At 36.0% G+C, this 17,172-nt stretch overlaps 2 protein-coding genes across 2 annotated transcripts; both read left to right on the plus strand.

The window, feature by feature from the left end:
* The first annotated feature begins 6,998 nt into the window (after positions 1–6,998).
* LOC113336750 (putative methyltransferase C9orf114 homolog) lies at positions 6,999–10,476 on the plus strand. The gene is made up of 11 exons (XM_026582420.1): positions 6,999–7,301; positions 7,387–7,434; positions 7,778–7,954; positions 8,063–8,129; positions 8,219–8,283; positions 8,619–8,697; positions 9,034–9,149; positions 9,222–9,301; positions 9,467–9,536; positions 9,848–9,925; positions 10,022–10,476. The coding sequence occupies exons 1-11, from the start codon at positions 7,086–7,088 to the stop codon at positions 10,085–10,087; spliced, it is 1,062 nt and encodes a 353-aa protein (XP_026438205.1). The 5' UTR covers positions 6,999–7,085; the 3' UTR covers positions 10,088–10,476.
* Positions 10,477–10,630: 154 nt separating this feature from the next.
* Positions 10,631–12,725, plus strand: LOC113336813 (chloroplast stem-loop binding protein of 41 kDa a, chloroplastic-like). Its single transcript, XM_026582488.1, has 7 exons — positions 10,631–10,648; positions 10,725–11,168; positions 11,254–11,375; positions 11,584–11,686; positions 11,796–11,934; positions 12,016–12,293; positions 12,399–12,725. Exons 1-7 carry the CDS (start codon positions 10,631–10,633, stop codon positions 12,579–12,581), a joined length of 1,287 nt encoding a protein of 428 aa, XP_026438273.1. The 3' UTR covers positions 12,582–12,725.
* Positions 12,726–17,172: the final 4,447 nt, after the last annotated feature.

Genomic DNA, 17,172 nt, shown 5'->3' on the forward strand with positions numbered 1-17,172 from the left:
TTATTGGAGGATGTGATGGATTTTTCTATACTAATGAAAACTCTGTTAATGCTTCAGTACGCTTTGTTTAGTTGCTAATGTCGTTCCTGAATCGATCTCCAAACCGACATGTCCTTATTGTACCATTCAGGGTCACGACTCACACAATGTTTCAAGTACAAAAACAAATTAAGGTATGTCAACAAACTGCAACGGAGGGCAAGTCGTTTGGCAAATGTACTTAACTTGTTCAAAAGTTCAACCATGAGGTTCGTAAAGTTAACTCTTCTTCTCTAAAAAGATTGAATATTTCAAGGGAAAAGGTAAAATCTCAAATGAAGAGAAGAGTCGGGTTTAAATGTTCCAGTGCAGGAACCTAGTGGTGAGCACTATACTGCTCACCTCAACAAAATTTAATTGTGTTGAAAAGTACATCTTGTCTCATGTCCCCTTAAAAGAGACAAGAGTTGTGCACATTAGGGATCGATCAAATTTTAATATTATTACTTGGATTACCGTCTTTTAATGTTTGTTGATAGAATGAGACTACTTACATTTTCTTGCCATCTCTTGAGAGAATAACAATATTTTTTTGTTGAGCCATGCTTCATCAAAATATTTCAGGATAATCCGATATGGTCATAAATCGGTTACATAACTGATTTTATATAAATCTATTCTCATGAGCGTCATTTATATAAATTGATGCCACCACTGTATACAGTTTATGGATATCGACATTTCGGTATAGTCAAGAATGGCATAAATCAACGAAGGTTTTGATCAATCAACCAACATTTTCATCTTAATCTATGTCTCATCTAATGGTATTGAAAAGTTTGATCTATGTAGAAACTTAAGGAAGGATAAAAGTGACATTCATTTTTTTAGGTTTTATGTATTTTTATAGTACGTGAATTATGGTTGTTCCGAAACCCTGCATGGTAAATATCTTCTTCATTAAAACTCATATCTCTTTCACAAGAAGTTTGCTTGTTTGAGCAATATATTTGTGTTTTCACAAATCCGTTTTCCTACGAAGTATAGAGACTCCAAGCACAACATCTTCTCGTGAAATCTATGCTCCAATGGTTGTTTATCTTCATACAATTAGAAAGGAACAAGAGATGTCCTATCCTTTTGAATCATATCTTAAAAGAAAAAGGAAGAATATGAAGAAACCTAAAGCCGACCGCTCCAATCAGCAAAGGTTTGCGACTCTTCTTAAAGAACTGGAGAAAACCAAGAGGGAGGTGCAGGGACTGAAAGCGATTCTACAAAAATCTCTTGAGATACAAGAAGCACTTGTGAAACTACAACCTAACATGTTTGGAATAGTTAACTCTTTTATTCATAAACCGTATATTCCTATGCCTATTGTTAATAAGGAGTTCGGAGATGATAAAGAATTTTTCAAGGATTTTAATTAAGTACTAGGAAACTTCTTGTGAGAATTTATTCTTGTGTTCAAGAAGGATAACTAGGGTTTGGTATAGAAAATATTGTGAGTACATAAGCCAGTTCCAACGATTTTCATCTTACATGTTTTTAGATTTATTTATTTAAATTTTAGAGTTTTGGAAGATGAACTTGCAGTATTTAATCATTATTGGTGTAATGTATTGCAAAGTTTTATGAGATATATGTGTCCTTTACTTTTGTAAATTGAATTGATATCTCATATATGCTGAAAAGTTAAATCTATTAAGTTTTATGAACTAAAATTAGAACAAGATTTATGAGAATTTCTCCCAATATTGATCTGCTCGTGGTCACACTCTTATGTAATTATTGCATTATTAACTTCGTAAGATTTTCTTTTGTTGAGTCATATCGATTAGATTTGTCTCCTTGTTCATAACTGGCATTGAGATTAATTTATATCGATGGTTAGGATACAAATCCATGGGATTTGTTAATGTTCGACAAAATCCTTCTTTTTATTAAAGTAAGGTAACTCATATTGTTCTCTTGGGAATGACATCAAGTGGGGGAGAGTTCTTCATTAACTTGTGCTTAATTACTATATCTTTGTGGGGAGAGTGGATGTGGAATTTAAAGGAAATGCTTGTATCTTAAATCTCCTAGATGAGACGCTAAATATTTTATATTCTGTGATATCATCTAAATTAGTTGATATGTATTCCTTTAAGTCTTGAAGCATTTTTTGTTTGAATCTATCCCCTAGTTTTCATACCTTTACCAATTCTTATTGACAAAAAGGGGGGAAATTAATTAGTAGTTTTGTACTACACACACATGGTTTACGGATCATAATGTAAGGGGGAGTGAACCAACATTTGTAGGTTTCACCTATTATGCAGAAGATGTAAGTATTGACTAAGGGGGAAAAACATATCACCGTAGTATAGCTTTGAAGTTGTGATACAATTAAAAACTTTGAATAATATATAATATTATGTTTATGTATAACAAAGATTGAGAATATATGTTTTCAAAGTTGTTATCGCACTGGATTTTTAACAACAACGATGCTGAGTTGAACACGTTCAGGATCATTGCAACTTGAAGTAACAGAGAACTCAAGGAGTTGGGAAACCAAAAAAATCAAGCATGATGGATTCTGGAGTTTGGAAGCATTATTTTTTCAATACATATTTATTGATAGTTTTGTCTCTAAAATTGACATATTGGGAGATTGTTAGATCATTGATCGGTCAAACTCACAAGTGTTGCAATCTCAAGCTTGTTGTCAAATTTAATTGATCAAAACTATATATTGATTTCTATTCTACATTTAGTCAAGTCTCGGATTAGGAAAAAAGTGTGTGGTTGAGTACCAGACATCATTGCATTCTATTATTTGAAGGAGAAGATCAACCGAAGCTTTTAGAGAACTTCATCAACGAAAGGTAAGTGAAGATTGAACCACCTATTAATCAAGTTTTCACCTTTTTATCTATGAAACAATGTCGCATGACTAAATTAGACATTACATGCATAATAGAAATTTCGAGTCAAGCTTATCTTGTTAATCGTTCTCGAAATATGCTTACCAAGCTTAAGAACATTTGTTTATACTTGATGAATTTGGTTAAGAACAATTTATTGTTTGTGACCTAAATTATGATTCAATATTTGAAAATAACCTCGAACAGTGATATGTGTCATTGATGTTATTCGGGAATGCTTTAGATCCGTTATTAGAGAGATGTAGAACTACTGTAAATATGAATACATGACATTATGCATACTAGTTCACATATTATGATAACTGTTATAAGTCCGGAGCCGCAGTACATTTACCCAGTACACGTACCGGCATAGCTAGAGTTAGGCAACGACTTTTTGGTACAATACCCGGTATTCATACCATAAAAAATTTGTTGACTCATGAACCAGGAAGATACGCATACCTAGTATGCAAACCGGAAAAGATTTGTTGGTTTCTAAACCGAAAAGGTACGTATACCTAGTATGAAAACTGAAAAATATCTGTGGATCCCTGAACCTGTGTTTTGTCTTATGGGTATACAAACCTGGTCGAATATGCTAAGATGCATCAAAATTATTTCTATAATATAATTGCATTTGAAAAACTCTCTAAAAACACATCTAGACATGTTTGATCACATTTGTGACTTAAGATTAAAGTCTTAAAGTGTTATATGAAGTTAAGCTTATCGTTCGTCTAGATAGTTTCGGCTAATCTTTCATGAACAAGTCATTGTACACGACTAGATGACGGTTCATCCTATCCAGAGTGTATATTCTATTATTGTTAGAGCATAGCTCGGTTGAACCCACCAAGTGTTGGTATGTCAAGTTTGGTTGTCATATTTTAGTGAATCAAAAGTATCATCTAACTATTGTTCCACATTGTTATTTTTGATGTGTAACGAAATTTAATAGTATATATTACTGAACAAAGTCCAAAACTTGGCAAAAAATCTGATATTTATTTATTATTCCCCATAATGCAATATCATTTACCAAAAACATACGATTTAATTATTGACCGTAAATCTTCGATTCACGCTTTAACATACGATTCGATTTCCAAAATTGAAAACGATTCGTTCAGCGATTTACGATTTCACAACCTTGGTCTGGCGGCCTATAACATGCGGTGTGCAATATACCTATTATGAGAAAGTGACGGGAAGAACAGGCAGTTCACGAGTAGATGAGAAGTGTATACACAACCGTCCAGTTCTACCTTCACAATATGGCACGATTCCTACCACCTTCACACGATCTCTACTACTTCACTACTCCACAACTCCCACTTCCTATGAGATCAAGGTGTTCGACTATGACTTGATATAGATAGACTTTTAATATATTTTCAAAGACTAACACAAGTATACAGAAAACCCAGAGAACTCACATCTTACATATTGAAATCAGGTTTTACTTTCTGATATACAGACGGAGCAAGACCACCTTACAGAGTTCATCATTCTGATCTCAACATCTTCTCTGCTTCCCTCTCTAAGATCAACTATTCTCATTCATTTTGTGACTGAAGCAAGACTAGAACGGCCATTTCTTGGTTTAGTCTAGAATTGTACAGATTGATCTCTTGAATCTAAAGTACTCATGTGCAGTATATTTGTTTAGGGTCTAGACTCGTTTCTCATTAACCTACCCACTTTTACTCTTTTCTCCATAATCAATTTTTACCCTACTACAGCAGTGATATCTGATTCTCAACGAAACACTTCTATCTTAATCTGAGACTTGACCAAATGTAGACTAGAAATAAAGATATACTTTTGACAACTAAATTTGAGAACAAGTTTGAGATAGCAACACTTGTGAGTTCGACTGAGCAATGATCTAACAATCTTCCCCCTTGTCAATTTTAGTGACAACACTATCAATACATAAGGATTAAAAAATAAAGCTTCAGAACTCCAGAATCCACCATGCTTAATTTCCTTGGTTCTTCAACTCCTTGAATTCTTCATTACTTCAAGTTGCAATGATTCTGAACGATTTCAACTCAGCATCGTTGTTGTTGAAGATCCGTAGCGACAACAACTTTGAATACAGATTTTCAATCGTCGTTATACAAAAACATAGTATTATTATCTTCTCCAAAGTTCAATTGTGTCACAACTTTGAAGTAATATTACGGCGATATGTTTCTCCCCCTTAGTCAATACTTACATCTTTTGCATAATAGGGGAAACCCATAGATGTTGATTTACCCCCCTTACATAATGATCCGTAAACCATATGTATGTAGTGCGAAACTACTAAGTAATTCTCCCTTTTTTCAATAAAATTTGGCAAAGGTACGAAAACTATGAGATCGTAATGAAATCAAACAAAAGATACTTCAAGACTTAAAGTAAAACAGAAACAACACATAAGAACTTAATTAATATGTGTTTCCTTATATCAACTTTATTTTAGATGACATCATTTGTATAAAATACTTAGCGCTTATTTAGGAGATTTAAGATACAAGCATCCCCTGTAAATTCCACATCCACTCTCCCCACAAAGATATAACGATTAAGCACAAGTTCATTTAAGAAGTCTCCCCCATATGATGTCATTCTCAAGAGAACAACGTTGTGACCTTACTTTAATGAAAAGAAGGATTTTGTCGGGCATTAAAAAATCACATGGATTTGTATCCTAAATATCGACATAAATTAATCTCAACGCTAGTTATGAACAAAGAGGCAATTTTAATATATATATGACTCAACATAAGACAATCTTATGTAGTAGAATAGTGCAGTAATTTCACAAAAGTATGACCACGAGTAGATCAATACTTCAAAAAATTCTCACAAAGCTTGTTCTATTTTTAGTTCATAAAACTTAATAGACTTAACTTTTTAGCATATATGAGATATCAATTCAATTCAAAAAAAGTAAAAGACACATATATATCATAAGACTTTGCAATACATTAAACCAATAATGATTGGATACTGAAAGTTCATCTTCCATAAACTCTAGAATTTAAATAAATAAACCTAAAAACATGCAAGATGAAAATCGTTGGAAATAGCTTGTGTACTCACAATATTTGTTATACCAAACCTTGGTTATCATTCTTGAACAAGAATAAAAATTCTCAAAAGAAGTTTCCTAGTACATAAACGAAAATCAGAATAAGGAAAACTATAACTCATATGTAGTATGCGACTTGAGTTTTGAGAGAGCCAAGATCATCAGATGCTTTTCCCAACTCTGAATTAAGGAGCGTGAGATTCCATTTGGATGCAGACAATTGGTCAAACACCACTCTAATGTCACTCGTAATATTTCCAACCAAATTGGAGGACATTTGAACCGGTCTTGACCCTGCATGTTCTTGTGAAAAGTAATATGATATGGTACAGGATTATCATAAAACTCAACAATACCTGTGGAACCACCATCTCCTATCTTCTTGTTGTCTCCCTTTGTAATGTTTGAAATCTTAGAAGCATCCATGGTTTGTGAACGTTCACGAGTTATTCTAGTAGTTGTATATAATTCAAAGGTAGACGTAGCTTGAGTATATATATATATACATATCTCACAGTTTCTAGGTTAAGAAAACTGAAGGAAGAGAGATCATTTCCAGAATCTTCTGTAGAGTACTAGCTCATTACTTTCACGGGCTTTAGATTGGTCACGGGACCTACACGGTTATGGATTCGTGAGTTAACGAGTTTGTGAACAAATTAATTCCCAAAACAGGTCATATAGACAACATCAACAATGTCCTTAGCTTGGGGATTCAGAACACAATAGTTTGTTGATATTCACAATCACAAGAACGAGTGTCTTCAAGAATCTCATGTGCCATGAACATTGTGAACATATGCAATAAGACTATTGCCTCAGATCCTCAGAATACAACCGAGTCTAGTCAGGCAAAGCACAACATTATAATTTACTTGGGTAGCTGGGGGTGCACCATTTAAAAGGCAAAAGATATTTTGGCATGTATGAAATTTGGTACACCCAAGTAAACTGGTACCCTCGTTAGCAATTGAAATCAGGTGTACCGTGAATTGAACAAAACCCTACAAAATGCATAAGTAGGCTTTAAGCAGGTCAAGACTCGAGAGTGAAAAGCCTTTGTTCTTATTATCATTGGCGCGACAAACTAACACAGTCTAGAAGCGAAAATGGGGAAGAAGAGGAAAAACCAACCAGAAACACTACATCAAGAAGAAGAAGATGAAAAAGTAGAGTTACCTGCTCATGGAGAAGAAACAAAGAAAGAAGAGAAAAAGAAGAAGAAGAAGGATAAGAAGAAAAATGAAAAAGAAAGACCAACTGTTACAATAGCTTTACCTGGTTCCATCATTGATAATACACAATCTTTTGAACTTGCTACTAGGGTTTGTATTCATCTTAGTCATTAATCTCTTCTTTTTTTGTTCCTTTATTAGGGATTTTAATTAATAAGTTTTGTTTCTTTCTCAGTTAGCTGGTCAAATAGCTCGTGCAGCTACAATTTTCAGAGTTGATGAGGTTAGTGCTGTATTCTAATTAGGTTCCCGTTTTGTTTCGTAATGTTTTTTTTTTTGTAGTTCTTAAATTTCAAAATTTATCAGAAAAATAACCAAACATTATTTAAAGGTTGTACTGTATGTGGTTTCGTTTATTGTTATAGCTAGGGATTTGTTATTCAAGGGAATATGAATAGAGTTGATCATAGGGCTTCATTTTTTCAATAAAAAAATGATTAGTTTGAGGGTTTAAGGAAATAGGAATTGTGGGTTTATTGAGAAACTTAGAGACAGATTTTGGATGATTTGGGAGTAAGATTTAAGTGAATTTTGCTTATGAGAGGGATTTTGTTTTGTGTCAACAGGTGGTGATATTTGACAATAACAGTGGTTCAGAGCATGATTTAAGATTAGCAATGAAAGAAGATGCGGATGGTAATGAGAGCGGTACACAGTTTCTTATAAGAATTTTGAAGTATTTAGAGACTCCTCAGTATCTGAGACGTGCGCTTTTTCAGATGCATACAAGCTTAAGATTTGTGGTATGTTTTCGTCCTTCAAAAATTTGCTATAATGTGTGTATTAGATATGTATTTTGCGTAATTGCTTATGGATGTGAATTCACAAAATCTGCTTGCATTTTTGCGCAGGGTTTGTTGCCACCCCTTGATGCTCCTCATCATTTGCGTAAGCATGAATGGGGTCCATATCGGGAAGGTTAGCTTTGTATGTTTTTAGTTTCATTGTGAAAACTGACAACATTCTCACCTGTGGAATTAATAGTTGACCTTGTAATGCCTCTGCAGGTGTTACACAGAAAGAAAGAGGTCCGAATAACACCGGTACACAAGTCGATGTTGGTTTAACGAAGGTATGGTTCTCAATCGCCTCTTGAAATAGTTTTAGCTAAAAATTATTGCCATTTTTATTGACTTTATATGCCACTGTTGCTATTTGATGCATCTTGTTTTCCCCGAGGATGACATTTTCTCTTTTAGCATGAAAGCCAAAAGAAAAAATTGCAGCATGTGGACATATATACACATAAGATCTCCTTGTTATTGATATTTTCAAACATTCTTAAATGAGATTTCTTCTCGCTGTTCTAAATCAACTGCATCTGTTATTAGCAAGAAACCATATAAGATACTTTTTTACGAAGTATGATTGGTTTCCAGCTGATTATTGATTTGCCAAATTATGCAGAATGTTGTCGTTGACCAGAATCTTGAGCCTGGAATCCGTGTAACCTTAGCAATGGGAACTGATCGCTGCCTGGAAACAGGTAAACTCTTGATGTTTCTTTTTGATGGATGGTGCCTAGTTAGAGTTGCTTTTCAATTATGTTATAGACGAGTGTGATTAGTCAGCATGGGACAGTTCTGATGTGTCCGGCAGTACTTAGCTCTTCTCATTCGTTTTTCATATTGCAAATTTACTCCATACTTGATATGTTTGTTAGCATGACTTGCTTCAGCTTAATTTGAACTTGGAATATGAGTGTGACTTGCTAATTGTATATTGTGATTTATCTTTTTGGATCCAAAGTTTCTGTAAGTTGTTTTAGGCCACTCTATATTAAGTCGCTTTTGTGTAAAACTTCTTCTTTCTATCTGCCTAGATTCTTTGCGCAAAGTTGTGCCATCTTCCACTCCCAGAGAAGAAGGATCATATTGGGGGTATAAAGTCCGATACGCACCAAATATCAGTTCCGTTTTTAAAGATTGCCCTTTTGAGGTACCTGTTCTTCTGTTTGTGTAGTTGTTAAGCCACAGCTGTTCATATATTAACCCTCAATTACTTCCCTAGGGTGGATATGATCATAAGCTTGGAACTTCTGAGCACGGTGTTGTTCTTAGCTCATCAGAGCTGACCATACCTACATTCAGGTACTGTTTGTGTATCTACCTTGTTTATTAAAATTTAACTGAGGTGCTGGGTAAACTAACAATGGTCGTGCTTCGTTTACTGTTTTTGCATATTATTTCGCCTGAAAAGAGAAAATCTTGATCTGATTATATTTTATGCTGACTGAGTGCAATTTGGTTCCACAGACACTTATTAATTGCTTTCGGTGGTCTTGCTGGTTTAGAAGAGTGCATTGAAGAAGACGTTAACTTAAAGGTACTTAACCTTTCCATAAGACAGTGGTTTTCTTATCCTTGTAACTCTTTCACTGTATAAGACCATTTAAGTTTCCCTACCATATGTATGACGATGAAACTGGTTGGCGCATGCTAGAAGTGGGTTTACACTTTACAGAATCAATTATCTTACGACACTCACCTCTTGCCCTGAAGGATGTTAACCCAATTGAAAATCCCAAATGCTCAACATATAGATATGTTAAGAGGCTCGTGTGCCATCAGTTGAATAGATTATCATCTCGTTAATGTACTCAATACTGATAAATAGTAATTCTACTGCTTTTAAAGGGGAAAGATGCTCGAGAGATTTTCGATAAGTACTTGAATATATGTCCTCACCAAGGTAGCAGAACAATTCGAACAGAGGTACCAGTCTGACTAATTCCTACTTCTCTGTAAATTCTACATCTCTGCTTTCTTAACTGTATACAGATCTTATTCTTGCAATCTGCTCCATTACAGGAAGCAATCTTCATCTCACTGCAATATTTTCAAGAACCAATTAATCGGGCAGTTGCTGGGAACTAAGAAGTAGAATGAAATCACCAATCAACAAATTAAGAAATCCACCTATGCTGGAGTACATTTGGGAGCGGCAGATCAAAATGTTAACCAATCATCAAGTTTCCAAACCCAGAAGAAGTCCAAACCAGATCATGTCTTTTCTGCTTTTATCTAGAAAAGCAGTTGGTTTCACAGCAGTTTTTATTTTGTACTCTTTGCAACAGTCTAATAGTATATCTTTATTATTACTTTATTTATTTCCTCACATGAGTATTATATAGTGGTGTCTTCTGAGAGATAGCTGATAAGATTCTTGGGGTTGTAGTGCAACTGCAACCCATGACTGACCAGGGAAACTTGTAACTGCAATCTCCTGATCAAAACTTTATATGCACAATTTACAAGAAGTTAAGCTCGTTCACACTGCTCTTATCTTAATACTCATAATGATTGGAGAAGTCAGGACCTGAAAATTAACTTCCACCTGAATCATATAACACAACTGTCTGGCAATTAGCAATCAACAGTCAATTGATTTCCCAGTGTCGATGTTGATAAACAGCCATAATGTCCAAAATTTATGCGGTAACTTTTTAAATTACCCGGGTAATTTATAATATAGTTATCGTAGATGCTAAACATGTATATGTGGTAGAAGTAGTGTAGAACTTTATCTAAGAGATCAACAACTGTGGGTTCTCTGACTTTCTCACTCATCCTCATGGCGGTCTCTTCGTCATCTCTCTCCTCTCTAACACTCAATCTTGCTTATCCGGCCATCTCTTCTCGCCCTCGCATTTCGCTCCCGTCGTCTCTCTTCTCATCATCTCACTCTTCTTCTCTGTCATCTTCTCTTTCCATTTCTCCATCTTTCGGTATTTCTCCAGTATATTTGAAAACCCAATCCATTGCTTCTTCTTTCACTGTAAATGCCAGTGCAGAAAAGAAGAATGTCTTAATTGTCAATACAAATGGCGGAGGGCATTCAATTATTGGATTTTATTTCGCGAAAGAGCTCTTGAGTTCTGGTCATGATGTTACAGTTTTGACTGTTGGTGATGAGGGTTCTGATAAAATGAAGAAACCTCCATTCAACAGATTTTCTGTAAGTTTTTCGTATGTTTTCCATCTCCTTTCTTACATTTTCACACCTAAGATTTATATATTGATTTTGTACTAATGAAATCCAGGAAATTGTGAGTGCTGGTGGTAAAACCGTGTGGGGGAATCCGGCAGATGTTGGGAAAATAGTTGCTGGGGCGGCGTTTGATGTGGTGTTGGACAACAATGGCAAGGATTTGGATACAGTCAGGTTCGTTTATTGGTTTAGGGACAATCTTGATTCGTCATAGTGTGTCAGTGTTGATGAATTTTATGGCAAACGGATTATGAAATCGTTTCGAGTTCTTTTCTAATAATGCGGAATACCTTTTTCTGTCGTGTGCACAAATGCACATAAATATTGCATTCTCTTCCTGCAATCTTGTAGTCGTAACCAAATTTGTCAACCTTGTTCACAGGCCTGTGGTAGATTGGGCTAAGAGTGCTGGAGTGGAACAATTTTTATTCATCAGCAGTGCAGGAATTTACAAGGCAACTGTTGAACCTCCACACGTTGAAGGGGTATGACATGTAGAATGTAACTAGTACTTCGGTTTTTCCCGCACATCGCTTAAACTTGGGTTCATGAATAGCCTCAGTTTACTTGTATTAACAGATTCTAATTTTGCAGGATGCTGTTAAAGCAGACGCTGGTCATGTTGTAGTGGAGAATTATATTGGGGAAACTTTTAGTAGCTGGGCTTCATTTCGTCCACAGTACATGATTGGATCTGGAAACAACAAAGATTGCGAGGAGTGGTTCTTTGATCGTAAGTGAATATTTCAGGCACGGAGCAAAGCTTTAATCAATGTAAATGGTACTTGATATTAAGGGGTTTTATTCTTTGCAGGTATTGTTCGGAATAGACCAGTTCCAATCCCTGGCTCCGGTATGCAGCTTACCAACATATCCCATGCCAGGGATTTATCATCTATGCTAACTGCGGCTGTCGAGAATCCTGCTGCCGCAAGTGGAAACATATTCAATTGTGTCAGCGATCGCGCTGTGACATTAGATGGAATGGCCAAACTCTGTGCTAAAGCTGCAGGTCTGCCCGTCGAGATTGTTCATTACGATCCTAAAGCCGTTGGAGTTGATGCAAAGAAAGCATTCCCTTTCAGAAACATGGTATTCCCCATTTTCTCTGCTTCATGCTAAAACCATTATCCGATTTTCTTTCTGCGATTGGTAACAACTAAACTGCTTTCTCCGATTGTTGTTTCTTTTCTACAGCATTTTTACGCAGAACCAAGAGCTGCCAAGGAACTACTAGGTTGGAGCAGCAGCACAAAGCTTCCTGAAGATTTGAAGGAACGGTTTGAGGAATATGTGAAGATAGGGAGAGATAAGAAAGAAATGAAATTCGAGCTAGATGATAAGATACTAGATGCCCTTAAAGTTGCAGTTACTGTTTAAAACAAAGTTTCCATGTGTTGTACCTTGCAGAAAAATCAAAACTATCATATTTACATTAACACATTTTGAGTGTTCAAACTAGTGCATATTCGTTTGACATTTTAAGCTATGGCTAATCTATAAAGATCACAATGTTTATCAGAATACCAATTTGCAATCGGAAACCCTAGAATAGGGTTTTTGATTTTTTGGCCGTTCCGATTCTAGTGAAACCCTAGAATAGGGCTCCATTTGGTTCAATTTGCCGATTTGTTCCTCTCATCCGATTGGGAGTTTGATGCGACTCAGCCAGTCGAGATACGAGTGCTTCAGCTGGACCTGGATAAACTGATAGGAATCGTTCGGATACTAGGTTAAAGAAATGTGAGGAAACTGGTGGTGGTGGACAAGTTGTGAATTTGAAAATGAACCAAGGAAAATGTATTCATCAGGTTTGATTACTGAATTGAAGAGAATATTGAAGATGTGATTTTAGGTTACATATCAGCGAAAATCAGAGATAATAGAATTATGATACTAGTGGGGACGAATGACTGACCACAATGATTGATGATGTTATGCTAGTTTTGTAAATTCTGATAGTGATATCTACTTGACAGAAACTCAGATCGTTGATTTTCCTGAACCAAGAAATTTGATCCATGTCCTGACTATGATGTTGCAAAGATAGTATGACTTCATCCTCAAACCAAAGAAGAACAAGATTGATTCTATTTCCCGTTCATCTTTAGGTTTCTGCCAAAAAAATATCACGAGAACCAGTAGGATCTTAAATTGCCGTACAATACCCTGTGCTTGACAATCTCAAAGTGAACCTGGCCTCCTTTGCAGAAGAAGAAATAAGGAGAAAACAGACAACAGCACCAACATGATTAGTAGTTTTTTCATTTCCTGTAACAATATATCAGAGGGTTGTCAATATTGTAGTTTATCAAACTATATCAGGAAATTCATTTCCTTTTCTGGTGAATTAAGAAACTGTTTCCGTATTTGGCCATTTTGCTTTTCTGGTATGTAACTTTAGTCTAGTTGTATCAATTGGGTTTCAACCAGTTAGGATATTCAAAGCAGCAGTAAAATCTGGGTTTCTAGAGTTAGAGTATTACTTAAGTGCAAAGCTGAACCAGCACCATACTAGCTGACTGGTCTCTCTCTTATTTCAGACCTTTTATTCACACTCATCAACCTCTTTAAACTTAAGCCAGTCTCAAAAAACTAAAATAACAATCGACCTAGTAGTAATCTCATCCAAGTAAGAAAAGGAAAAAATTCAATCCTAAAAATACTACTTCATTGAGGCTTTACTGTAGCTGGGACTGTACTGGATGTTGATGAAATTCATGACTTTCCAATACATATATGAAACTTCTCTTCCTAGACATTTTAATTCTACCTAAGTGAGATATGAAATGTTACTGGACGCTGTTACTGTAGGAAAAGACAAACATTTATAGATTGGATTTTGAAAATTGCAGTTCACTCACCAACAAATTAGTATTACCTTGCGGCAGGTGTCACAGATAGGTGTAATATATATTTCTGAAGGCACTCCTCGTAATCGGCAGAACCTCATGCGCATAATCAGTCTACCTTTACGCGGTACCTGGAATTACACTAACAAACATACTGCCATCAAAAACAGCTCTAATGCTATTGCAGCTGTGGCTAGAGACCGTGACAGAAGATCCAATGGCTCCGACTTCTTCAAATGAGACAGATGTCTAATTGCAGAAGCTCTTAGTTTCCTTCATGGTGTGCAGTTGGATATAGATATCCAGTCGCAGAGGGTACCATTGAAGGGGATGCTGAATCTGTTGTTGTGGTTAACTGAAAAACCACTCCGATTCCTTATGAGATAGGAAAGCTGGCTAAATTGATTCCTTCTATTGAGTTAAACTTCATCAAGCGCACGGGTAATGATGTAGCTCATTCCCCTGCTCAATTTGCATCTGATTTAGCTCCTTAATTTTTCCTTTCTTTCAGTATCCAAATTAAAAGACAAAAAAAAGACCATACTGCCATGTTGTGCTAAGAGATAAGATGTTGTCATTCAGAGTATATTGCATGTCTCTGCATATTTATGGTAGGCCTCAATTCACCTAGGCCCCAAACTAGGCAGGAATACTAAACATGGAAAATTATCAAAAATGTTCTAGATGCGGATACGAAACATGACAATTTATCAAAAAAATCAGGACGCAGACAGGCTATGAAAACAACAATATTTCGTAGTAGAATATAACATTAACGCAAGTTTACAAAATAAAAATAAAAATGGACATTACTAGTACATTTCACAGTAAAAAATTGTGACGTTATTCCAGCTCGTTTCACAGGTCTTTTCCTTTTCATATTCAAAACCTTATAATACCAAGCCACGAACACTGTATCAGCATTGTTTTCAATGGTTCATAAAAGAAATTACATTGTTCCCGGTCCAAATTCTCAGCGAATTCAAAATGAGATAACCTCAAAAACAAGTGAGGTCATTGGGGTTAGATTGACATGAAAATGAAGAGGTGGTTCATGGAAGGGAATCGACATTATCACAATATCATACTTTCTACACACATAAAATACAACAACCAATAAAGCAACCAGTAATATAAAAGATTTTTTAGATTCTTCAAATGAGACGAATGTCTAATTGCATAAGCTCTTGGTTACCTCCACGGTGTGCAGTTGCCTATAGATATCCAGTCGCGAGCCAGAGGTGTATCATTGAAGGGGATGCTGAATCTGTTGTTGTGGCTAATTGAAAAATCACTCGAGTTCTGGATGAGATAAGAAAGCTGGCTAAATTGATTCTTTCTATTGAATTCAACTTCGTCAAGTGCACGGGTAATGATGTAGCTCATTCCCTTGCTCAATTTTCTTTTTCCAACCATACCTCTGAAAAATGGTTGATTCCCACATTGAAGAATTGGCCTCTGATTTAGCTTCTAAATTTTTCCTTGTCTTTCAGTATCCAAATAAAAAAAGACAAAAAAGAACATATCACCATGTTACACACCTGCAATTCACTACCATGCAATTGCAGAGTAAGACAAACATCTTCAAGCAAATACCAAGGGAAATAAACCAGACTCAAGCTCTGGCGACTTCAGAAGCTACAAATCTATATAACATGGGCTAGAAAGCCGCCGCTTGTTAGTGTGTAATCATACAATGCGACAACAGAACAGTGCTTGACTCTATATCAAAAGTATCAAAAGCAAATATGAGAATCCTTGATAACAGTAAATACAGAAAACATATGTGCACAGACGTCAGAAAATGTTCATCCAGTGGGAGATTTGTAGCAAAAGATATATATATATATAAATATAGGTTCGAACAAATAAACAAAGGTTAACCAGTGACAGCCATGATTAAATAAAACAGTAAAACAAACAACGGAATGATACAGTACACCTAGTGAAACATGCATATAACTTAATCACCAAAAACGAAGTATTCATTGCCTTTTGATTGGCTATATGAAATGAAGAATCCCCCAACTGTTTTTGGTTCTTGCAGGCTCCAAATGTGCCCGATTCCTTTCTTCACAATTGAATCTAGAGCGCTGGAGTCAGATCTTTTAGCTCGTTTGGGCAACAGGGTTTTCGAAGAGAAGATGTTTTCAACCTCACAGGTGAGCCTATAGTCTTGAGTTACGAGATCTAGGACTGGTGTCTTCTGGAAAATGCAGGAAGCGAGGTTCCGAACCACCTTTAGACATTTTGTATGCAGATTGAAGAACTGAAAACGTCTGGGTTCCAACCAGAACAATAAAACTTGGTCGCAGAAGCTCAGTAAGCGGCAATGGTGGCAGAAAAACGGAATTGAATATGGCGCGAGATCAACAGTCTCCTTGACCCATACTTGGTCATCTTTGTAAGATTTCAATATGTTCAAGTGAACCTTTTCCAAGGTGCTCATCCTACTTGTACTTCCTGCTACTGGTAGTTTTGTTTCTAGGGTCACAACAGCTAGATATCCTTTATACTCAAAGAATCTAATATCGTCTGTCGTGAGTGATTCATTGTCTCCGACTGGGAACCGAATGTATTGAAACTTCTGTTGATGGAAGTCGAATAAAAGAATGACACGGGGATTACTGGTCTTCCAAAACAATGCACCTCCTCCTCCAGCGCCTCCGTAAGAAGTGAATGTGGATTTAGTGAATGTAGATGGCACATCTTCTGATTTACGAGAATGTGGACTTGTTCGGGGATAGCTGCTTTCGTCTGGGGCACTGACTTGTTCCCAGGATGATTTGGTGCCAAATCTATAAACCCAACACTTGTGAGACATAGTATTGAACATGAGAACAATGCATACCAATTTATATTCCTTGCTAAAGGAATCGAATCCAAATCCATAAGACAGGAGCCTATACCCCTTACCTCCATGCTCGATAACGGGTGGGAAGATGCGTTTAAAGTCCAAAGATCAATGTAACTTATGGTGGAAACCAAAGGCATAAAACAAACTAAATCATTGCAGTATCCAATAAATTCCCCTCTAGATTGGAGTGTGCAGTCTGCGGTAATTGTTTTACCAAAATCGACGAAATCATCATGAGCATTCTGGAATCTCATTCATACCC

The sequence above is a fragment of the Papaver somniferum genome, unplaced genomic scaffold (assembly GCF_003573695.1).
Source record: "Papaver somniferum cultivar HN1 unplaced genomic scaffold, ASM357369v1 unplaced-scaffold_154, whole genome shotgun sequence".
NCBI classification, from domain to species: Eukaryota; Viridiplantae; Streptophyta; class Magnoliopsida; order Ranunculales; family Papaveraceae; genus Papaver; species Papaver somniferum.